Source organism: Talaromyces rugulosus, chromosome I (assembly GCF_013368755.1).
Source record: "Talaromyces rugulosus chromosome I, complete sequence".
Lineage (NCBI taxonomy): Eukaryota > Fungi > Ascomycota > Eurotiomycetes > Eurotiales > Trichocomaceae > Talaromyces > Talaromyces rugulosus.
Window position 1 is genome coordinate 2867330 of NC_049561.1, and position 23326 is coordinate 2890655.

The 23326-nt window shown below is 48.0% G+C and overlaps 9 protein-coding genes across 9 annotated transcripts; 3 read left to right on the plus strand and 6 right to left on the minus strand.

Annotated features, from left to right (window-relative positions):
• Positions 1 to 595: 595 nt before the first annotated feature.
• TRUGW13939_00974 (uncharacterized protein) lies at positions 596 to 2580 on the minus strand (the record flags this gene model as incomplete). Its single annotated transcript, XM_035484180.1, has 4 exons — positions 596 to 1286; positions 1343 to 1534; positions 1585 to 2129; positions 2194 to 2580. 4 exons carry the CDS (start codon positions 2578 to 2580, stop codon positions 596 to 598), a joined length of 1815 nt encoding a protein of 604 aa, XP_035340073.1.
• Positions 2581 to 3632: 1052 nt separating this feature from the next.
• On the minus strand, positions 3633 to 5322 carry TRUGW13939_00975 (uncharacterized protein; the record flags this gene model as incomplete). Its single annotated transcript, XM_035484181.1, has 4 exons — positions 3633 to 4214; positions 4264 to 4599; positions 4659 to 4915; positions 4971 to 5322. The coding sequence occupies 4 exons, from the start codon at positions 5320 to 5322 to the stop codon at positions 3633 to 3635; spliced, it is 1527 nt and encodes a 508-aa protein (XP_035340074.1).
• A 695-nt stretch (positions 5323 to 6017) lies between these two features.
• TRUGW13939_00976 (uncharacterized protein) lies at positions 6018 to 10754 on the plus strand (the record flags this gene model as incomplete). Its single annotated transcript, XM_035484182.1, has 9 exons — positions 6018 to 6383; positions 6434 to 6756; positions 7228 to 7998; positions 8306 to 8330; positions 8450 to 8538; positions 8603 to 8985; positions 9036 to 9581; positions 9632 to 10019; positions 10073 to 10754. The coding sequence occupies 9 exons, from the start codon at positions 6018 to 6020 to the stop codon at positions 10752 to 10754; spliced, it is 3573 nt and encodes a 1190-aa protein (XP_035340075.1).
• Positions 10755 to 10991: 237 nt separating this feature from the next.
• On the minus strand, positions 10992 to 13394 carry TRUGW13939_00977 (uncharacterized protein; the record flags this gene model as incomplete). The annotated part of the gene is made up of 1 exon (XM_035484183.1): positions 10992 to 13394. One exon carries the CDS (start codon positions 13392 to 13394, stop codon positions 10992 to 10994), a length of 2403 nt encoding a protein of 800 aa, XP_035340076.1.
• A 522-nt stretch (positions 13395 to 13916) lies between these two features.
• Positions 13917 to 14468, plus strand: TRUGW13939_00978 (uncharacterized protein; the record flags this gene model as incomplete). Its single annotated transcript, XM_035484184.1, has 1 exon — positions 13917 to 14468. One exon carries the CDS (start codon positions 13917 to 13919, stop codon positions 14466 to 14468), a length of 552 nt encoding a protein of 183 aa, XP_035340077.1.
• Positions 14469 to 14558: 90 nt separating this feature from the next.
• Positions 14559 to 16477, minus strand: TRUGW13939_00979 (uncharacterized protein; the record flags this gene model as incomplete). Its single annotated transcript, XM_035484185.1, has 4 exons — positions 14559 to 15500; positions 15556 to 16115; positions 16170 to 16305; positions 16445 to 16477. The coding sequence occupies 4 exons, from the start codon at positions 16475 to 16477 to the stop codon at positions 14559 to 14561; spliced, it is 1671 nt and encodes a 556-aa protein (XP_035340078.1).
• Positions 16478 to 16784: 307 nt separating this feature from the next.
• Positions 16785 to 17558, plus strand: TRUGW13939_00980 (uncharacterized protein; the record flags this gene model as incomplete). The annotated part of the gene is made up of 1 exon (XM_035484186.1): positions 16785 to 17558. The coding sequence occupies one exon, from the start codon at positions 16785 to 16787 to the stop codon at positions 17556 to 17558; it is 774 nt and encodes a 257-aa protein (XP_035340079.1).
• A 1195-nt stretch (positions 17559 to 18753) lies between these two features.
• TRUGW13939_00981 (uncharacterized protein) lies at positions 18754 to 20173 on the minus strand (the record flags this gene model as incomplete). The annotated part of the gene is made up of 6 exons (XM_035484187.1): positions 18754 to 19223; positions 19288 to 19492; positions 19554 to 19643; positions 19694 to 19914; positions 19978 to 20012; positions 20070 to 20173. The coding sequence occupies 6 exons, from the start codon at positions 20171 to 20173 to the stop codon at positions 18754 to 18756; spliced, it is 1125 nt and encodes a 374-aa protein (XP_035340080.1).
• Positions 20174 to 21332: 1159 nt separating this feature from the next.
• Positions 21333 to 22685, minus strand: TRUGW13939_00982 (uncharacterized protein; the record flags this gene model as incomplete). The annotated part of the gene is made up of 3 exons (XM_035484188.1): positions 21333 to 21461; positions 21516 to 22260; positions 22336 to 22685. 3 exons carry the CDS (start codon positions 22683 to 22685, stop codon positions 21333 to 21335), a joined length of 1224 nt encoding a protein of 407 aa, XP_035340081.1.
• Between the last annotated feature and the right edge of the window lie 641 nt (positions 22686 to 23326).

The window sequence follows — 23326 nt, forward strand, 5'->3', positions numbered from 1 at the left end:
AACCACTTCTTTTCAGTTAGTACGTAGTCTGTTTTGCTTTCATTCCTTCATGCTGACCATGTTGAACAGTTGAACAATAGATAAAAAAAGTGAGGGGAAAAAAGTACCACCTACACCTTGCGTCACATTCTAAACAAACTCCCAAGGTATGCAAATAACCAAACATGCAAGGGTTACATGAAAAATGTCACGGCAACTCGGCAAAAAAAAAAAAATAGTTTATCTTACGCAACAGATAAAAATAAACAAAAACCGCAGCATATTAAACCAACAGCTCATCTTCGAGGAGTCGTGCGGGGTTCTTCTCCACTTGGGTTTTTATCCGTGGGGACAGACGAGATACGGCGTCCATCATTTCCTAATTAGGAAGGTCTGGACATCTCCAATCAAAAATTGATGTTGGTCTAGTTTGTTGTCTGATTGCTACAGTGCTTGAGGGTCGAAGAAATAATCAATGGTTGGATGGATTAATTACTTATTTGACAGTCAAATTAGTAGAATGGTAATTGAGAATAAATTACAGCGTTGATTATTAAATCTTCTAGACGATATGTACATGGCGTCAAATGTCCACCTATGTGCGATCAAGACTAATTTAAAAGGAAAGGACAATCTCCTTCAGTTTCTGGAAGTCAGGTGTTCCCAGACCAGTGACTGGGTCCCAACCCTCTGTGGCGTTCCAAGTAGCCCAGGGGATGATACCACCGCCAGGAACAGGCTGACCGCTCTGGCCGTTAATGCCATTGCAACCAACAGCCTGTCCAAGAGTGATGTCGTTCAGGCCCTTTTGTCCCAACAAGTAGAAGAAGGGGTTCAAGAATCCGAGGGCAGGCTTGCCAGCTGCCAAGCGAGCATCGTTCAAAAGTGCAATGATACCGGCGACAACAGGGGCGGCGGCCGAGGTACCACCAGACCCAGCAGGCGCACCAGCGTAGATGACCTGGTAGTCTGGAGTCAAACTGTGGGCAGAGACATCGGGGAAACCACGGCCAGCAAAGTTGGTGTAGCTCTTGTAGTACTCCTTGGTGGCGGGGCTGATGTTCTCTTCGAGATATGTCTCAACGGCACCCTCCTGGTACCAGGCACGGGGGAAGTAGTCGCTGAATCCGCCAGAGCTGGCGCTCCATGCCTCCTCAGGGGTCACTGAGACAGTGCCACCAATAGAGAGGACATAGGGGCAGGTTGCGGGGAAGATGGGCTCGAATTGGGTCTTGTTCCTGCCGTCGTTGCTCAGGCACCCACTGCCGACACCGAGATCTCCACTAGATTCAAGGACGGTTATACCTCTGCCATATGTAATTAGTCTCATGTTCCTACTTTTTGCGCAAATAGTTGAACTCACCGAAGACCCATCAGGCCAATCAAGTTGCACGTGCGGACAGCATATTGGAAGGGCACGGACTGCTCGTCATCACCGTACGAGTTGGAGATGACCTGGGGCAGGGATTCAGAGCTTTGGGAAAGAAGGTACTCGTAATACGGCAGGTAGGGCTCGTTAGTGTTGGTAGCATCATCGAGACTAGGGACGAAGGGGCTGTTTTCTGTCAGTAACATACTCAAAAAAGGAGAGAAGAAGACACTTACGGAGAGCCGCCTGTGAGGAACTCGGTCACGGGCAGAGGGTGCGCAATACCAATGATGTTCTGGACATCGAGGTTGGACTCCCCGTAACCGCCACTGGCAGGGTCCTGGCTGTTGCTGGCGTTGTCGATGATGACCTTGGTAAAGTTCTGAGAAGGAATCTTGTTGAGTTTCTCGTAGATAGCCAAGTCAGAGTACAGGGCGGACTCATTCAAGAAGCTACCAAAGCCGACACGGCTGCCGTGCTTGGCACTGGGGGTGTAGTTGCCGACGTTGTACAACTCCTTCAAGCAGGCCGGGGTGATGGAAGTCTGGCAAGAGGCGGCAACGGACACGGACGAGCTAGCCGAAGTGGTGGTGGACGAGCCACGCTTGCTCTTGAAGGTCTTGATGGAGCGCTGGGCGGTGGTCTTGCCAAAGTAGGTGGTGGGCGAGATCAGGTCGATATCGCTCTTCAAGTCACCGGGGATGGAGTAGGCCAAGGTACGCAACTTGGAGGTTTCGCCGTTGGTGTAGTATTTGAACTTGGCGCCCAACAGGCTGTTTGCCTATCGAAACAATCACAGATTAGCCCATTGGTACATGCATTATCGCGTGAGAAATCAACCATACCTTGCTGACAGTGGTGGCAAAGTTGACAGAATGGTCAGTAGTGTGGATAGAGCTAATGCCAGCCTCCTTGAGCCAGTTGATCACAGCCTCGACCGAGGCATCGGATGGGCCGAACTTGGAGGTGAGATCGCTCTGGTCCAGGTACTGGCCGTAGCTGGCGCCTCCGGGGGTGGAAACCGACTTCAGCGTGCTCTCGAGCTGGTCAATGTTCTGCAGAGTCAGAGCAATGGACAGCTGGATGGGAGTGTCGGCTTCGGGCAGGTTGTCGTGAGCCCAGCCAGAGGGCAGCGAAAAGAGCGACTCGTGGGTGGCGAGCGCAGCAGCGCCGAGCACAGGCGCGGCCAATTGGGCCAGAAGACCGGCTCCGAGGAGGATATTGCGAGCCATGGTGTTGACAGGAGGATAGGAGAGGGATGCAAGAGAGAGAGAGAGAAGATCGGGCGGTGGAGGTTATTTAATGTCCGCGCAAAGACCAGCCTGATAAGGAAGGAGCGTCTAGCGTTGCAGCCGGAGGGCGCTTCCCTGCGGCGGGGCTCACAACGCGATTCATCTCTCTGTTTGCTGAGTCTCGCTTCTAGGTCCTTGCATCCTACGCCATCGCGAAGGATCCGTCCAATTCCCCAACCAGCCATTGACAGGCGAGTCCAATTTCTTCTCTGGAAATCGTCACGGCGGAACCCGAAAGCAATCCCAATACGGGGTCCACTAGCGGCGTTTATTGTTGGCTCTAACGCCCGCCGATCGTCAGGAACAGGAAACCGATCACCGCTTTCTGTCAGGTTGTCTTCAGCTGTCCAGTGTCAGATCCTACCACACCTGTGTCAAGTCAACGCGAACAAAGGCCCATGGGTGTAGGGACTGCAGGCAGCGTCATCGCTAACGACGACGATGCGCGTCCGTTCAAGTCGGCCATGCGGCGCGCATAAGCTCAGGCACCACGTTGCCAAGCGTACTCCTGGCTGATCTAGCGCGAGCTTTGCATGTAACGTCGCCAGTGGGCCAGAGCTTGTTCGTTATCGCTCGCCTTCTGGCGTGGCTGTCATTGTCATTTGCTGTTCCCCGCCCCTTCGTTTGTTCGAGAAGCTGCTGATATGATGATTGATATCCGATCGATCGAGCCGATCCCCCGAGGGTGCAAGTGGTATTGTTCTTACTTCCGTGCTCGGCACTCCATGGCCACAAGAACTGAACAATGCGATTGAGATATTCGGCACTAGCCCGGAGAGGTAGGCCGGGGTTAGCCTATCAACTCATTGGTTACAGCCATCGCGACATTATTGCGCCACTTTTGGGGTCATGAAATGGATAAATTAAGGATACATGGTTGTGCTACTGCTGTTTGGCCGTTAATTTATTCGAGAAAACTAGGCTTTATCGACCTTCCTTTTACGTGATATATTCAAACGCCCCGTCGAAAAGGCAAACAAACGAACCCAAATTTAGCTCGTATCCGCCGTCGTCCAAACGACCTTGCCTGACTCGTCCGTGATCTGGATCCATGGACTCTGGTTCAAAAACGTCAGCGTGTGCCCTGTGTTTGTTGTGCCACTCGAAAATTGCGCTTGGCCAGACACATCGGTCACAAAATTGCCGTCACTCTGAAAGACGCAAGAGCACGCAGTTGCGTCAGATCCACACGTAGACGAAGTATTGCCCGAGGCCCATAGTGTCACATAGTCCCCTGTCGACGTATTGGAGGTGACTATGTTGTTGTCACCCTGGTAGTTCGTGACGATGCCGTTGTGGAGATTGGCGAGCGTGCTGCCAGGCCCGACGTTGAGTTCGTTTGGCGCGTAGCTGACTGAGGCTGGCAGAGGCGCCGTGGTGCAGAGGAATGCAGTTGCGTTGTTCTTTGCAGCAACAAAGTCAGTCTGCAGGTTCGAGGAACCTGTCAATCCGGCCGGGTAATACGACAGATGTGCGTTCTCGGTCCAGAGGGCTTTGGTCGCAGCGCTGCAGTCATTGGACTCGGAGAAGGCCGAATTTGGGTTGGTGACACCGGATACGTCGTTTCCAGTTGCCTATTCTTGTTAGCAAACGCTGAGATGACCGAGTAATGTGCGTCCTCACCGTCAGGCCATTCGTCCAGCCGTTGATAGCAATCGGGAACGTGATATTTCCACTAAACACGTTGTCCGTGACTGTTGCCGGCCCTTGCAGCGGATTTGTACCGTCGGAAAATCCCCATACATATGCCCCAATAGCGATTCCGACATTAAACAGTTTATCGCCAGTGATGGTATTGTTCGTCACAACAACGTTAGCATAACTGCCATCATAAAGCCAGTCGACCATGTTGATTGCGCCAAACCCAGTATCCGTGGGCGACGACACTATGGTATTTCCCTGTACCTTGGTGCCCGGAGCCCCGAATAAGACGATTCCTCCGTCAGTGCTTCCACTAACCTGGATTCAATTGGTTAGCCATGGGCATGGGAAACGTCAAACGCGCATCATCAGCATACATGGTTGTTCTCAATCAGCGAATCTTGGCATGCAAACGAGATGCCATCAGCCCACTGGCCTGCACCAGCGGAGTTGGTGCCTTCGTTTCCACATGGCCCGATCTGGTTATTGGAAATAGTGACATTGGTGCATGGAGCAGTGGAGTCGCCAGATTGAATGACATGCAAACAGCTCCAACCACGAGAGTTTCTAGACGCGATATTAGATACTACGATTCCAGAGCTGGCCTGGCCCAATTCGATATTCGCGCCTCCATCTAAATGACAGGTTAGCCTTCAGGTCTATACTATGGTTCCGTGAAAGGTCCATACCCTCGACAGCACCAAGGCTTGGACGCAGCCCGTCCACTTGGATATTGGTTAATTTCAAACCATCAAATCCATAGCCGGTAATCAGAGTGCTAGCATTGCTGTTAGCAGCAGCCTGAATAGTGCCCCGTGTATCGTCTGTTGGATAGCCCGAGGTCGAGAGTTCCTGGTTGTCTGCCGTGAAGGTGATAGCATCAGATACAGACAGGACTGTGCCTGCGCACAGTTGGACCACGGTTCCGGCGCCGCCAGACTGGAATAAGCTGTTGATGGTGTTTTGGTCTCCCGAGGACACGCAGGCTGCCGCAGCTAACCCGAGGGGAAGGAGGATTGGGAGTAGGCTTTTGGGAGCCATTTTATGGTCGACCATATACCTAATTCAAGAGCACAAACAAGCACGAAAGTAGAGGTGGAAGAAGTGCTTCAAAGTTTGGGAGGGGGACAGGAGAAAGGAATTACTACTTTATACATAAATCGACTACCTGTCAGCGCGCCCCCCGCATACATTATTAAGACATCGTTTCAAATCGACCACGTCTACAAATAAGCACTCGTGTCTTTTTAAGCATGCATTTAACTTATTAACGCGTCAGACTATCCGATTTGTGAGTGTCGTTGATCGCCTAGCGTGTTCTAGTCAGAAGGCTTATTTCCCGAAACGGAAACTGGTCTTGATCCGGGGTGACATCGCCATGCGCACGTTTTGTTTGACGTACATAACAGAGTACTTCACCTGTCGTCGACTTTTTCAAGAAAGTAAAAATAAGATAAATTATAGCGAAGCACTATGACAAGAACATACGGAGCAAACAAACATTGACTAACCTTTCGGAGTAACCAACTTTCATGATCGGCTTTACAGAACGAGCGGGCGCTAGTCCGCACCCACGCCCGAAAAGCCGCCCGGGCTTAACGGCCTTGCTATGACGCATGCCCGAGTATACTCCAAGTATAAGTAGGGCTATATTCCAGACAAATTCAAGTGCAACAAGTCAATCAAACTCTTAATAAATCACCATCATAACAGACTTTTTTTTTTTTTTAAAAAAAATGGCATTCTCCGGCAAAGTCGCTCTCATCACCGGCGGTTCCAAGGGCATCGGCCGCGCGGCCGCCGAACAGCTCGCTGCACAGGGCGCTCTCATCGCCATCAACTACTCATCCGACTCCAAATCAGCAGATGAAGCCATCGCCGCGCTGGGTGGTCCTGAAAAGGCCCTTGCCATCAAGGCTGACGCCGGCTCGATGAGCGACGTCAAGTCCATGGTCGAACAGACGGTTGCCAAATTCGGCAAAATCGACATTCTAGTGCCAAATGCTGGGGTGATGCCGCTGGCAAACTTGGAGTCATTGACCGAGGAGCTGTTTGATAAGATGAATACGGTTAATGTCAAGGGGCCTCTATTTTTGGCCAAGGTTGGTTTTCCCCCTCTATGTGTGACATAAATATATTAACTGGTTGCTAGGCTGCTGTTCCACACATGCCCCCCGGCTCACATATTATCTTCATCAGCACATCTCTATGTCATTCTAGCACAGTCATGCCCATCCATCTGCCTTATTGTGCCAACAAGGGCGCCATTGAGCAATTTACCCGCATTCTGTCCAAAGACCTCGCCCCCAAGGGAATCATCGTGAATGCCGTCGCTCCGGGCCCAACCGAGACGGAACTGTTCCTGCGTGGCAAGCCCGACGCTATGGTTGAGGCAATTAAGAAGCAGTCTCCCTTTAACCGACTCGGAAATCCGAGCGAGATTGCAGAGTCTATTGTTTATCTGGCGGGGACGACGTGGGTGTCTGGGCAGACGCTGAGATGTAATGGAAGCATGGCTTAGGTACCAGTTTTGTGGGTTTTGAAACTTATTATGTATTAGAGGATAATATTGAATGAAAATGCAACATTTGAATGAACATGAACAGCAAGCCCCACATCTTCTAGGCTGTATACTCTGCCAATGCCACTTTCTACGTATGGGTTAGGGTTTATGGAATAGACGGAATATTACATGCCGCTTATAAATTTTTACATGCATGTTCATACATAAACTATATAGAACTTGCATGAGCCACGAAGACCATTCCGTGGATATCTTTCAGTTCCCGTGTCACTATAATTCAAGCTGCTTGCCAAGTGCTATCTCAAGATCCCACACTACATACCTTACTCTCGTATTCTTCTCCATACATACAAGATGCATCTCTCATCTCACACCTGGATGCGCCCCGAGTCTCTAGAGACAAGCCTCAAGCGACTCAGCAGTCTCGGATACTCCAGCATCGAGCTCGAAGGCGAGCCCGATCTCTTCCCCATCGACGCAACGCGCGCTTTACTTGCCAAATACAACATCAAATGCTGGGGCGCCGTGACCATCATGCAAGGCACACGCGACCTTACGGCCGTCGACCCCAAGCAGCGCCAGGACACGATCCAATACATCAAAGACGTGATCTCCCTATCTGCTGCTCTAGACGGCCAGATTGTCACTATTGTACCCGCACGCGTGGGCAAAATCGTGCCAACCTCATCACCAACCGAGGAGTGGAACTGGGTCGTCGAAGCACTACGCGAAGTTGCCGAGTTTGCAAAAGCTAAGAGCATTCGCATCGGCATCGAGCCGTTGAATCGATTCGAAACGTACTTTCTGAATCGAACCGACCAAGCCTTGGCCCTCGCCGACGCGGTTGGCTACGACTGTGGAATCGCTTTTGATCCGTTTCATCTGGCTCTAGAAGAAAAGGACATGCTCGAGGCGATGCGCAGGTGCGGTTCGCGGATTGTGGATTTCCATGCTGCCGATAATAACCGGCTTGCTGCGGGCGATGGGTCCTTCAACTGGCCTGAGATCATGACTGTTCTGCGTGAGACTGGCTACACTGGTGCATTGGCAGTCGAATGCATGCCGCCCATTGACCGTTCGCCCGTGGGACAATTTTCGCGTAATCAAGTTGAGGCTGATACCAAGAATGTTGATGTCGCGCCAGATCGCCTGCAGTTCATCATCGATCATGGGTCGGCTCTGCTGTCTGATGAGTATTACACATATCTGATGAAGAGATCGGCCGAGACTCTCCGGCCGTTTACCGAGAATTGATTTGACTCTATACAAAACAAATGGACTGAGGGGTGATGTGGATCGGTGTCGGAGGTGCACGGAAACTAAGAATCCGCAGTGGCAGATGGAAAAAGAGTTCCCGCTTAGTCATGTCGGATTGTGTCTTTCCGTTTTTCAGCCTTTCCGTGAGAATAACTTGTAATAAACTGAGTTCAATGTTATTTCATGAATAATACTTTGACAAACTCCCTACTATAATATTGTATCTGCGACATGCAATCCCAGGCGCCAATGGCTTCAACTAGCAGACGTAAGAAGCGGGTCGGCACTGCCTGTGATTTTTGCCGCCAGAGGAAGGTAACCCACATCCCATATATTGTACAATGTATTGGATTGAAACAGCGGCTGATGTTGTATCCTGGGGTGTAGTTAGGCTGTGACAATGCACAGCCAAAATGTGAGAATTGTAAATGTCAGGGCAAGAACTGTACCTATTCCGAGCGCGCGAAGAAAATCAGGTGAGAATAAACTACCATACGTCACCTAGAACACTTGCTTATTTACATTTTCTTTTATTATAAGACCAACAAATACACAAATCCGACGTCTAGAAGATGAAAACACTCAGCTCCGTCGGTCTCTGGCAAGATTTCGATCGCAAGCAAATTCGCAGCGAGTGCCCGACGTGCAGAATGACCGGCAGCATGACAGCACCGACATCGAGATGAATTCATCGAGCCAGTTTCCACACCAGGAAGCATCGAACTCATTGTCATCCCCATCATCATCGTCATCTTCATCACACAAAGATCCGGGTTTCTCCACAGGTGACCGCGAAGTCCAATTCCATGGCCCGTCGAGTGCCATGTTTGACGAATCGCAGCAGCAGACAAACACAGTCACTTCTAGTATAACTGCCGATCCTCTACACAAGTATCAGCTATTGGGGTCGTCCATGAAACAGCGTATGGCAGCTATTAAACACCTCACTCTAGTTTATGCTGACTCTTCACAGGCCAAATGGAGCAAATCGACCTTGCCGCTGGGAGGCTCGATTTTGACGGCGTCGATCCGGAAGCAGGGATGCATCTCTTGTCAGTTTTCTGGAATAGACAGCATGCAACCGGGTCAGTCGTATACCGACCAGTGTTTATGCGCGACATGGCCTGCCAGGGGCCGTACTTTTCCAAACTGCTTTTGAATGCGATTTTTTTCGCAGCATCCAAGAATTCACACAGAGCAGAACACCGATGCGAAGTCACCGATGCCCCGGCAATAATATCACCCTTTAGACGAAAGGCCGAGAAGATGCTGTATGATCACGGCTCGGACAATCCCATGAAAAGCGATATTCCGACAATTCAAGCTTTACTGATCATGTCGGACGCGCTGTTCACATGGTGTGATGAACGCAGTCTTTCCTGGCTGTATTCAGGCCTTGCGATGAACATGATCACTGAGTTGGGTCTTCATGTGGACAGTCGGACTCCCTATTCGGCAAAGCAAAATCTTTCCACGGAAGATATAGAGGTTCGCCGCAGGCTGTTCTGGGCTGCATTTGGTATGGACTACCTGAAAATACAAAAAAACTGGATATTAATTGAGTTTTAGTTTCCGATAAAGTCCAATCAATCTACCAGGGTCGGCCTGTACGTCTCCGCGAAGTGGATGTCAACGTGCCAATTTGCTTCTTAGACGACTATGAAGAGCTCGAACAGTTTAGTCCGGTCTCTTACTCGCAATCAGAAATTTCACCCAGTCGCCCAACGCACAGTGTTTCTATTTTCGAGCAGCTGTGCGGTCTTAGCGTCATCATGGATAAGATTATATCGAACATCTACACAGAAAAGTCCGGCTCAAGAGACGCAAAGCATCTGTTTGGCGTGTCGCAGTCGCTTCATGGCGAACTTAAGCGCTGGCGAAGCGAGTTGCCGGAACATCTCGCTAGCAAATCGAATGGAACCACCCAGTCGCTCACCCCTCAGATGCTCTCACTGATGTATGTTGTTTTGTACTATGTAAATTCACTCACGCTAACAAATTTCCTTCTAGGTCCATGTTCCACTCTCTGATCATATTATTGCATCGTCCATTCGTCTCTGACGGCCATATCCGTGCTACATCAGCCTCGGTCGTTCGCGACTCAGTTGCAACGTGTGCAACAGCAGCCTCAGAAATTGACGCTATACTGCGAGTCTACCAGCAGGACTATTGCATCAATGCCGTTCCGTATTTCATGTCCTATGCCACATATGTCAGTGCTACCATTCACGTCCGCATTGCAGCGCAGAGCGGACCTGGCTCGGAGGCCTATCGTTCCCTGCAACACTGCCTCGATATCTTGTCTCGGCATTCAAATGTGTGTCGTGCACCTCGGAGAGCGAGGCAGATTCTGCTTGGTTTGGCGCGGCGTTTGCATGTTGATGTTAATGATAGCACTGACTTATCTGCGACCTATGCAACCGGGAACATTCCGAACTCGTTGATGCTTGGAGAAGACTCTTATGCTGTTGATAGTGCATTCGATGTTATGAATTCCGATATTGATATTGACGCCATTATTCAGAGTTTTAATGTTGAGCAATCGGGGATGGTCAACACGATTCCTGGCGACAGTGGTATGAACAATGAGCCAGTGCTGCCGGCGCAGGATTATTCTTCCGAGACGTGGCCGTTTTACGTCCCGTTGTTTGGCTATGGTTCTTTGGATCCGAATGCATTTGATTTGCAGTAGATGATGTGTTAATACAATGGCAAAAGGAGAGGAAAAAATCTACTGTAGCTATCTCGGCCTTTGCAGGAACCCAGATACTGTTCTGTGATGTTGCTACAACATTATAGGGTTTACAGCATATCTTTAAATGCCAATTGATGTATGTATGACTACCACACAACACACGTTATCAATAACATCACTAGATAATTCCTTACTTCCACTAATCATATCCGGTAAAAAGAAACAATTTAACGTCTAGCGACGGGTATTTCTAATATCAAAGCGCTGACCACCTTCAGGACTGAGAGTTGCCTTGTCCAACTTACCAGTTGGTGTCTTCTTGATCTCCTGCACAATTTCGATGACAGTTGGAACTTGGAATCGTGCCATATTCTCAGTTGACCAAGCCCATAAAGAAGCCTCATCAACTTCCGCGCTTTCACATAGCTGGATAGCAACCTTCACATCATCTTCGGTGCCGGAGCCTAGATTGCTAGGAATTGCAAACGCAGCCGCAGTCTTCACAGCGGGGTGTCGTAGGAATTCCTCTTCGAGGTCCGCAGCATTGATATTCTCTCCACGCCTGCGAATGACGTCCTTTAAGCGGCCGACAAAATATACGTTACCCTCATCGTCAATCGTAGCCAAGTCGCCAGAGTGAAGCCAAAGATTTTTAAAGGTACCCTCATTTGCAGAAGAGTTATTGAAATAGCCTTGAAAAAACGCATTGGGGTAGTCACTGCGTAGTAATAGCTGGCCCGTGGTGCCATTCGGTACCGGCTCATCATTTTCGTCTGCAATTCTGATTTGAAACCCTTTGCTCACAGTTCCGCACGAGCCAGGTACACGAGTACCCTTTTGAGTTACGGGTATACTAGCCTCAACACTGCCATAAAGTGTATAAAGAGGATGACCGAACCGTCGTTCGTAATCTTCAGCAAAAGATGGAATTGGTACGCCCCAGGCAAGCCGAACGCTGTGATCCAAGTCTTGGGGGCTTGTTGGCTGCTTGTATGTCAGTGCTAGAGTGGCGCCCATGAAGTCGTACACAGTGGCCTTTGTTGCCCTGATCTCATCCCAGAATCGGCTCGCACTGAAGCGTGTCGAGAGTGCTGCTACTGCACCTAGGAGGATGGCAGGAATAACTGTGAGGGCGGTTGCATCTGCGTGAAACAATGGGAAAGGACAATAAAGCACATCCTCTCCGTGGATTCCAAAGCTATCTATGAGAAGCATGGCTTGACGGATAAAATAGTGATGAGACAAAACGCATGGCTTGGAGCGACCCGTTGTTCCGCTTGTGTATAGGAAAGCAGACGTAGTAGACGGTGACACTTCAACGGCCTCCGAAATGGCCTTGTCAAATTGATATAGAGCTTTCATATCATGAAAGTTGGCTCCACCTTTGAGATAGATGTCCTCTTTCCCAAGTACGTTGGTTGATTGAATATCGTGGAAAAATTCAGCGTCAACAATGGCGAGCTTTGGATCTGCAGCTTGTACGACATGTTGAAGTGTAACAGACTTGAGTTCCACATTCACAGGCACCCAGGTGGCCCCAAGTCGGTTTGTTGCTATCCACGTGTGAACCATCTCTACGCTGTTCCTCATAATGACGAGCACTCGATCTCCCGAACCAACTCCTTTCTCTCTCAAGCCTCCTGCCAGCGCTGAAACGGATACATCGAACTCCTTAAAAGATAAATCGCGGCCTCCAAAGCGGAGAAAGGTTCGATCGGCCATGGTATCAATGGCAACTTTATATGCAGTGTTGATGTCTTTGATAGCCGAAAGCTTGGCTAGAACCTCCTCGGGAGCATTGCGTGGGAATCCAGTAGACTTGATAGAGTTCTTCTTGGGTTCACACTTGCTATCTGTCTTGGTGGAAGTTGCTTTCCTGCTAGCAAATTTACTGAAGGCGTCGGCAGCCTCACTCTGTGCGAAGCAGTAGCTAGCAACATTGACTTCATCATGAAGTACATTTTCCATATTTGAAAAAACCGCCCTCTCTACCGAGGTTTTGGAGTTTGTTGCCGCAATCCCAGGCAGCATTGCTAACTCCAGGGCTAGCTCCAATGCTCGTTGCTTAGGATCTTGTGCAATCTCTGTAAGAAGGCCAATTCTCAGTGCTTCTTCGGCCCCGGTAAAATTACCCAACATAAGCAGTTGTTTCGCCTTGAGGAGCCCCACCATAGAAACAAGCCGCAATGAGATGCCGCCTGTGACTGCATGACCGATAGTTGCTTCTGGAAACTTGAACTGGGCGTTGGGACCGCCGATAACAAAGTCAGCTGCCAATGCAATCTCGGCACCACCGCCGATGGCATATCCCTGTACAGCTACTATTATAGTCGCCGAAGCAGATGCTGTCAGCCGTGTGATATCCTGCAGCTTTTGGAATGCCCCGCGCAGCTCTTCGCCAGAACCTGTTTTCGGGGCGAGGGTCTGCTTTAAGTCCTCCCCAGCACAGAACGAACGATCTCCAGCACCTTCGAGTATGATGATGCGAGCGCTCGCATGTTCCCTCAGAGATGACGTGAGACCGTCCAGCAAGTCAACACTGATTGCGTTTAGGGCTCTGGGGCGATTAAGGGTGAGTTTCACTACGCCAGGCGCTGGGTGAGAAACGAGAACCGGGTTTGCGTCCATGTTGAACATGTTGTGTCTTCTTCCAACATAGCAGATGTCAAGGACACATTGTTGATATTTATATAGGGTATCATTTTTAGCACCAGAGTTAACCTAATATAGCAAGATTGGACCGTCACGATAGACATATATTAGATAGTCAGTTTATACCGAGCGAGATCCACGCTCCGCTAGGCTCCCCTTAGTGCTTAGTACTGCACTAGACAGTGGACTATCTGTCAGGCCTTGATCATTGGTACTACAACCACTGATATTGTGGGTCTTCTTTGGCTTTGTAGCAACTTATACCGAAGTATAGACACCATCCCCGGTACCGCCAAGAAGTTGTGATTTTAAATAATAAATTTGGAAATTTAATTATTAATGAATTTTAAGACACTTTTAGTGCAGATAATCGATGGCAGGCTATACCGACGTACCAATGATACTTAAGTGGACGGAGTACATGTTATAAATGCATTTTTCTGCGCAAACTTCTCATTATCCAACGTCTATAGCCGAGGAACCGGCCCCTTTGAAAGGATTTCACCCATGGCAGCCGATATAGAAGCAATTTTGGCTGCAACGAGCAGCCATAGCCCAGCTTTGCAGAGGCTTTTGGCCCTCCCAGATTGCAAGCAGTTCCGAGGTGTCCTCGCCATTCAGCCCGAACACCAGGCAGACCAACTCACGTTTACGACTCTCGCAGGACCAGGCAAAATTTCATGTCCACCATGCGTTGCCACGTCTAACGAAAAGGGAGAACTGCTAGCATTTTACCATCTCGGGTCTCAGTTAGCTGGCCACGCTGGTATCTGTCATGGTGGTCTCTCTGCAGTGCTGCTGGATGAATGTATGGGCCGCGTCTGTTTCGCCAGATTACCCAGTGGTGTCGGAGTAACAGTCAAACTGGATATCAGCTATCGGGTACCGATACCCGTGAACAGTATAGTGTTGGTTGCTGCAAAGGTCGAAAAGGTCGAGGGACGCAAAGCATGGGTCAACGCGACTATACAGGATCCCAAAGAAAGCACTGTATTTGTCGAGGCGGAAGCTCTGTTCATAGAGCCGAGTTGGGCGGCGCAGATTTCAAACGATCTGTAAAAATGTTGAGGCAAGGCTGAGAATCATGTGGCTATTTCGTTTTTTTTGTTTTTCTTTGGTTCATGCAGCATGCACGGCAAATTGAGTTTCTTATACGAGGAGTATGTCCATGCCCAATTCTTCCATGACTGCTCGCCAGTCAATGGATATCAAGCCTTTATCAATTTCCAACTCATCAGCCGCTTCATCTCGCCTCTTCCAGATTTCTTCCACAAGCCTACGGACACAAACTCGACTGCCAATCCCAAACATGATGGTGCGATCCAGCCAATTCCGTGCGAGAGCAATGTCCTCCGGTGTGTAGACTTCAACCGCAGCAATGAATGCAGGCCAGATTGAGAGGTTTCCGTCGCTTTCTGAATGAAAAGCCGATATTCGTAACAAAACTTCAGAAACATATTTCCTTACACTGTATGGCGGAAGGTCGAATAGAACTCTGTAAAGGTAGATATATGTTGCAGAAATAAAAGCCTCTCGTTGGTGATTTGCGAGGATCTGAGATTTGATATCATGAAGTTCATCAAACGGGTCACGAATATTATATGTGGTCTCTTCTTTACATTTGTCTAGACAAGAAAAGACCTTGGAGAGTATTTCATCTATGAAATCGGCTTGTTGTTGAGTGTGCGAACTTTTCGCTCTCATCTTTTTACCGGCGATAGTGATGACCGAAATACACGCCAACAGAGAGTCTGTGGACCCAATGGTGAATCCGAATCCGGGCGTAGACGAGACACGGGAAATCAGAGAACGCTCGGCTTCATCGTCGTCCATGATGGATGTGCTAGAGTTTCCAAGGCTACCGAATGGTTGCCAATCTAAAAAAGGTATCCTCGTCCAAGAGTCGTCAATCCCAGCAGTGCCTTTATGGCCCTTCCCGGTATCGGCGATTATTTTAGTGATACATAGGCTCTGTGTCGAGCAGCAGGCAAAATCCGAGTCTGTCCAGGGCTCTTTTTTGCTATATTCACGAAGCAGTGACCAAGCACCACTGAGGTGTAGTCTCCAAGTTCCAGGTCTCCCGCTATACACCTTCTTATGAATGAGTATGTCAATAAGAAGCGTATTCCTCGTGATTATGACTCACCTCGGCCATGCACAGAGTCATTACAGCCGCCAATGTTCCACCATAGTCAGGATTTTGTCTTCGCAGGCTAGATTTCAGCTGTTCGATTGCATTTGTGTAATATTCAGTTGCAAGCAAAACCATCTTGTCTGGCAAGCTGGCTAGTCCAGCCAAGTTGTAAGCTGCATGTGATAACATGGCATTGTAAAGTGCCCTTTGTTCAGATGTTTCGTAGCAACGCGCCACTGCTGGATAATAAGAATACCAGGGATTACGGGGATGAAAAAGCGGAATCATCATGGTGGATACATGATTAGTATAATGATGGAACAGAAATCGGGCCTCGCTGCTCGAGCTGGATGGGTCCGTGGGATCAATGGTTAACAGTTTATATGCATTCGACAGCAAACCAGGTGGGTGATCAGCATTATTCACCAACGCGCGAAAGGAGCCAAATGGGTTGAATGTAGGCTGGGTGCTACTGCTGTTGAAAACTTCTTCGGCGCACTCGGGATCGCAACCATATATAAGTTGATCTACTAGTTCTGAATCAAGGATTGCATGATCTGCCCATGTAGCGTCTGTAATGGACTTGCGTTAGATTTTGTAGCAAACAAGGAATGATGATAACGAACCACAGTCAATGTACCGACGGCCATCGGACCTGTATGGCTGATCCTTATCTTCTATCCAGACTAGCTTAGCCCCATAACCATCACATAGATGGCCAAGTCTCTGGCAAGCCCGACAATGTGGCCGCTGCTCATCGCACTATAGTCTGCATTAGCCAGTATTCGTGAATTGGAGGAGGGAGAAGAGTGTCAACTCGCCTTTACCTTCCTCGCCCTGCATTTCCAGCAGCCCTTGTCAAGTCAGTCAATGATAGGGATGATCGGAACGAAAGTCTTACAGTAAACGTTCGATCCCGTCTCCGTCGCGGCATGATCAAAAGCAATGAAGACAGAAGGAAAGCTATAGCGACGAGAGGTGAGGGATTTCTATCTATATCTAGCATAATAGCGGAGCAAATATGGTTGAAGTTAGCCATCTCCACTTATCTATGCTCGCGTAGCTGCGCAATCGGAAGTCTATATTTGGTTAGTCCCGTCGGCATAGATTTCCTTCCTGTCCCGAAGTAGCAACAGTAAAAAATATACGGTATCAAATATATATGTGTGTATGTAAATAGGGATTTCAAGGATTATTGTCAAGCACTACATACAAGCATCCGAAGTCAACCTTCATCGACCATGGCACGACTTCTGAATACATATGGCTTACTCTCGTTCGACTGCTATGGTACCCTCGTCGACTGGGAGGGCGGGATAATCCAAGGCCTAAAAGCATTAATTGATCGCTTAGACAAGCTAGATCCAATAAAGGACGACAAAATTGCAATTTTACGGCGTTATGTGTATCACGAGGGCCGGATTCAGAAAGCTTTTCCAACCCTAAAATACGCATCCATCTTGACCAAGGTATATGAAGAGTTGGCGTCTGACTGGGGACTCGGGGAAACAATCCTGGACGGGGAGAGTGCAGCTTTTGGGGCGAGTATTGGGTCCTGGCCAGTGTTCCCCGACACTCTTGCAGCGCTACGCGAACTTCAGAAGCATTTTAAGCTGGTCATCTTGTCCAACGTTGATAGGGAATCGTTCAACAAGACTCTTGCGGGACCCCTTGATGGGTTCAAATTCGATGCTGTCTACATTGCCGAAGAAATCGGGTCTTACAAGCCCGATCTAAACAACTTTCAGTATCTCGTACACGGTTGCGAAAAGAACCTTCAAGTTCCGAAGGAGAAGATTTTACATACTGCATACGCTTTGAATCACGACCTGGTTCCAGCCCACAACTTGGGGCTGAGTACTTGCTGGATCGAGAGAAAGCCAAATGCGATAGGGGGCGAATTATCACTAGTCCAGGATCAGCTATCACTAGATTTTCAGTTCAGATCCATGGAGGATATGGCGGATGCAGTCCACGCGGCCTTTAATAAGGGTGTATCAGCCGGTGTTCAGTGAACTTGTTGCACGTAGACATTCTGATGCTGTTTTGATGACGTATCGGCTGGGTTCAAGGCCTGCCACCTTCCAATCCGCCAGGGGGGATCTTGAAGTTCATTAGAAGAGCTTCGATAAACATGCCCCTAGTATTTGTTTCATTTGGTGAATATTACATATTCCAACTGTGTGCGTAGAGTCGTTTGGTCTATCTGGGAAAAGAAAACATGTATATCTAGTGATCAGCTTAACCCGTACACTATTTTAGGCCTTCTTTGGCTACAGTCTTACTTCCTATACTCGACTTTATATCAACTAAAATAAAATATTCATACTGTGAGGAAGTGGTTTTATAGAGAGCAGGCAGGTGGATTTCTCGTGTATAGCTATATATCGCTATCGAGCTAAACTGATTGCTATCCTCTTTTCACTTTAACTACTTAGTCGATTCAACACTCTCCCTGCTGACATTACACGAGATTGAACAATCTTGCAGCCAGGGTTTTGGGATGTTCTGTTTCCCAAATACCATCCAGAGCATCTATCTCTGCTTTTCCTGTGACTAAATCCACATCCTCTAACGGGTGCATTTTTGTTCCCTTAAGAACCTTCCAAAAAATGTAGAAAACACCGAAGATCCTGTATTTCATTAGTAGATGGTACCAAAACAACACGCATGTGTCGTGGAGTCGAGAGCCAGCGACCAACAAACAAATGACTCGGATTAGATGGGGAGTAACCCACGGAAAACCAATGTATGCGACCAGGAAGCTGCCTACACTCCAGTTTCCTTTCATGAAAACCGAAAAGCCATTGAAAATAGAGACAATAACAAAAAATACCAGGCATGTCCAGGCCAAGTAAGGCTGAAAAGGGCTGCGGAACAAGATGTTCTCGCTACTTATACCCTGGACATGCAGCGCCGCGCGGAAGCGTGTGGACGCGTAACAGATGGATATCCAGGTGAGTAAGCTGGCAACAGTAGTGAGGTTGGCGAACTATTTAGCGGGTTCAAGTAAGTAACGCGTAACGCTATTTTTTCTAGAGGACGAATAGGCTATTCATACCCAGAGGAAGACAGTCGAACCGGCAACTGAAACAGTCATATACGTTAATAGTGACACAGAAGCTGTAACAAGTACACACCACAGTGGCACCCCTCTGTACTCGAGAGTCAGTGACAACAAGTTAGGTTAGCATTCCATGGATATAGATCTCACTTTTTAGTACAGTTCAGAAGAACTCTTGGTGCCTGACCGACCTTGGCAAGAGAGTAGAGGTATCGACTACCAGTATATAGCATTGCATTGGCTGAGGAGATAGCCGAAGTCAAAATTACAGCGTTAATGATGCTGGGGAGGACTTTTATTCCCGCATTTTGCAACCCGATAACCCAGGGCGATTGAGCTGCACCACTAGCATCAGTAGCCAATGCTGTGAGGAGATTGGGGTCGTTGCTGGCCACAATGCAGCCAACAAATAACGTCCCGAGAACGTAAAATCCCAAGATACGGTATATGACTCTGCGGAATGCGATAGGTATGTTAACTTTAGGATTTTCGGTTTCGCCCCCGGCGGCCGCAAGCATCTCAACGCCAGCATATGTAAAGCACGCATAAACCAGAACGCTGAAAAAGGCGAGAAATCGCCCTTCAGACCCAGTAGCCGGAGATAATTCGTTCATGGCTTGATTAGTTACTTAGTGAGCTATCATGGAAAGTCGGTACTCAATATTGGTCACGAGACTCACCTCCAGGATTGTTCCAATACTCGAACCCAATCGCATTTTTATTAGGGGCACCGCCTGCCATAATGACAACCGATAAAATCATGAGACCAATGATGGCAATCAGCTTTATGGAGGTGAAGACGAATTCGGCCTCGCCAAATATTCCAACAGCAGAAACATTGAGGACAAGGATGAATATGATGATGATAGTAATCCACACAGCCGGCTAATAATGAAATTAATCAGCCCAGAACCACCTCCCCTTAAGAAGAGAACAACTTCCTTACAGAAATTCCTTGGGCACCAGGCCAGTAGTCTATCACGACAGAGGCAGCACTAATTTCCAAGCATACAACAATCGAAGCAAAGTACCAATTCTAATGGACTATTTAGTGAATCAAACGTGATGCATAGGGTGAATACACACATTCCAGCCTACAGCAAATCCTAGGGCCTCGTCAACGTAGCGAGAACAAAATGTCGGAATAGCACCCGGTATTGGTAGCCAAGTAGTCATTTCGCCGAGCGAAAGAATCATGCCGTAAACCGCGAGACCGGAGATGGTGAATCCTAGAAGAAGGTTTGCAGGGCCCGCTGTTGATAGCGAAGAGCCAATTCCGAGGAAAAGACTAGTTCCAATAGCACCACCTGTAGAGAGGTATATCAGACACTACTCACGCCTGTTTCTTCTACTGATTGCTCGTTACTTACCGAGAGCCATAAACTGGATATGGCGGCTTTTGAGCCTGGAGTCAAATGTCAGTAGCTAAGTTGTGGTGGCTTGCGTTTGAAATATTACTAACCTCCTCTCGACGTGGCCAAATCGGTCACTTTGTGTGTCCATTTGGCCCATTGTACACTCGCCATTAACCTCGACGGGTACGTCTATACGCTTGCCGTCGTCCATGGAGCCAATATCGTCGACTTTCGCAGCGAGACAAAATTTGGATACGGAGAAGGTGGAAATCGCTCGCGATAGAAGCTATACAGCAATTAAGATAGAACCCGCTGGTGGTGAGAAGTTCGTAATATTTAAGCCTAGGACAACTCAGTTTCCGGATTACTGGTTGTCGCCGTTATAAAGAGCGCTCTGGTCCATTCACAATGACGCCCTTGTTATTATTATCTAAAAGTTATCAAGGTTTATCTTAGCGAGCTCATAAAACAGCGTGTCTCTGTTTGCTACAGGAATATACTAGAGAAGTAGCTTATAGCGAGAGGAGCCCGCTTTAAATTATCGTTGCTTGTTCTTATCTAAAAGAAAAGCGACCATTCCAGAAAATGTAATAGAAGCAGCTTATGCCGAGAAGACCCACTCACTGATCGAGTACAGCGAACTAAATGAAGAGGAACGATGTGTAGTCAACTAGACAACCCTTTATTTTTCAGTGATATCAGGTGGCTAGATATCCAATGCGGGAAAGAATGGTCGCTTGATCTTGGAGCTCAAGCAGTGCACTTGGCCCCTATTATCTATCCGACCTTCTTATTTTTACTTGATTGGGTTCCAAGGATGGGCGAGAGACCTTGATCCAATAAGATTTAGCATCACCAACAATTTAATCACTTAAGAGACTTACCAATTTTATTTCTAAATTTTAATATAATTCGACAGATAACTATACAACTTAAAATACATAAAATAACCCTAAATAACCCTATATCCATACCCCCACCCTTTATGGGCAATCTTTGGGCTTGGATAATATTCGTGTCATTTTCCAAGCCAAGAGACACGCCCCTTGCTCGCAAGCATTCCAGCCAGAAAGCGAGGGGAAGAAACAGAAACGACAATAAACTGCGATTGTTGTTAAATAATGTCATTTTGGCTTGTATTAACGTAATCCACACAATGCGCCGGACAGCACAGGTCGTCATGAACGGTGCCGGGTTATTGAGAGCATCGACGGAGTGTATTATTCTGATCCGAGGGCTCGATCTACCTTGCTCTGTAAAAAAGAAAAATAGGAGAAAAGTATTATATTACATACACAACATAAGATGCTAGTCTAGCTTGACAAATTATATATCCAAACAAAAGTGATCCAGTACCCCCAGTTTCAATTTCACGCAAAAGTAAACCGCTCATACATTCCCTTCTCAAACACGCTTATCATCTCCCGAACTTGCTCATCTGCATTGGGCATGACTTGTGTTCCAAAAATGCCACAAAGGCCAGCCTCGCGATCAATAAACTATATTCTAGTCAGTCGTGTACTTAATAAGTATAGGATACGGAGACCACTTACCCAATACCAATTCGCCATACCACTCCAAAACATATACCCCTTTCTTCTCCACTTTTTCGATCCAGAATCAACGTCTTCCATGCTAAGCATGCCGCCCAGCCCAAAGTCGTGTTGCACTTGCGCAAACTCGCCAATAAAAGGCGGCGCAGATCCAGTTTTGCCCTTGGGTATATGGTCAAATGTGGCTTGCAGTGCCTGTTGCGAAGCCGGGGTGAGTTGGGGCTCGAACATGCTGTCGACTGTTTCCCTTTTGAGCAATTTTTCGTCGTTGGCAAGTAGACTATGCAAAACTTTTATGTAAGAGTGTGCTGATGTGTGTAGTCCCGCGCCGCCTAGTTCTTCTTTGACCTGGCTCATAACACCCGGGCCCTCGCTTGGGACAACTTTTCCCTTGCCGTCGGGGATTGATGGGTCTCTGTTGACTATCGAGACTAGTCGAGACTGAAGATCCGGTTTTCCTGCGAGGAAATAGGTCATATCGTCGATTCCGAGCGGCGAGGCAATGTTTTGCTGCGTGTATTCTTCGAGGCTCACCCCTGCCACGCGGCTAATGAGTAGGCCAGCCCAGTCAATACTTGACGAATATTCCCACGAGATGCCAGGCTGGTAAGTGAGAGGGAAAGTGAAGCTTTCTGTCACTGTGAGGAAAGGTGGGAAAGGTGGACGGCCCTGGGCAGTGTTGTATTCGGCGATTGTTGGCGATAAGAATGGGTATGCAAGGCCAGAAGAGTGGGACAGCAATTGCCTATTAATACGTTAGTTTGTTGGTCTTTTCTCGAATATATCACATTCAATGTTGATGTCTATAGAGAGAACATACCGTAGGGTAATTTTTGATTTTGGCTCTTCAAATATCGGCTCGGAACCGTTCATTCCAGTTAACACTTTAAGACCCCCAATTTCCGGAAGCACTTTGGAGACGTCTTCGTCGAGGGTAAACAAGCCACGTTCGACAAGTTGCATTGCAGAGATGCTAGTGACAAGCTTGGTTGCGCTGTACAATTGCATGACATCGTCGACTGTCATATCCTGTGCGTCCTTTTCGAGAGATCGCTTGCCAAAGGCTTTGGAGTAGACGATTCCCTTGTCTGTGGTTGCTGCGAGGAGAGCTGCTCCGGCGAGTGTGCCATCAGCACTAGCTTTTTCAAAAGCAGTTTCGAGGGAGGTCATGTTGTAGATGTTGTATTGTTGATGGAGTCAGGATGACTTTGGAATGCTAGTATGTATGTGATTATATTTTGCTGAACAAGAAGAACTGCTGGGCTCTACATTGGTATTTATGTATTATTACTTTGACCATTATTCTTCAAATTAACATGATGCTGCAACTATTCCAACTTCTTGGCGGCACAGCCAAACGGAAAGTCAGGTTCCGCTGAATATTCAAGTATCCGACCATTGACAATCCGCACAATTACTAATTCAAATTTCAACGGAATGGTTCATCCGGTAGCAATAGTAATTTTCTCGCCGATCGTAAATAGTTTCCGCTATCCCGGAGAGTTGTTCCTTTTTTTTTACGTTGGCTTCAAATATTGTTGAGTCGGAAACGTGTTGACTCCGGGTGCTGGAAGTATCCGCATTTGCCACGACAGCCGAGTACCGAGTGGTAGATGATTATTCATAATATGGTAACACATTTTGGCACGTGTCTGAATAGGGATTTCCTCCCTTTTTCCTTTTCTTTCTTTCTTTCCTTTCTTTCATTTTTAATATGCTGGAAATTCATGCAGTCATGTCTACAACTGGAGTCGTGCAGCAAAACAAGTCACACAAACCCAGGAGGCTTAGGACGTGCTCGGGAGAAACGC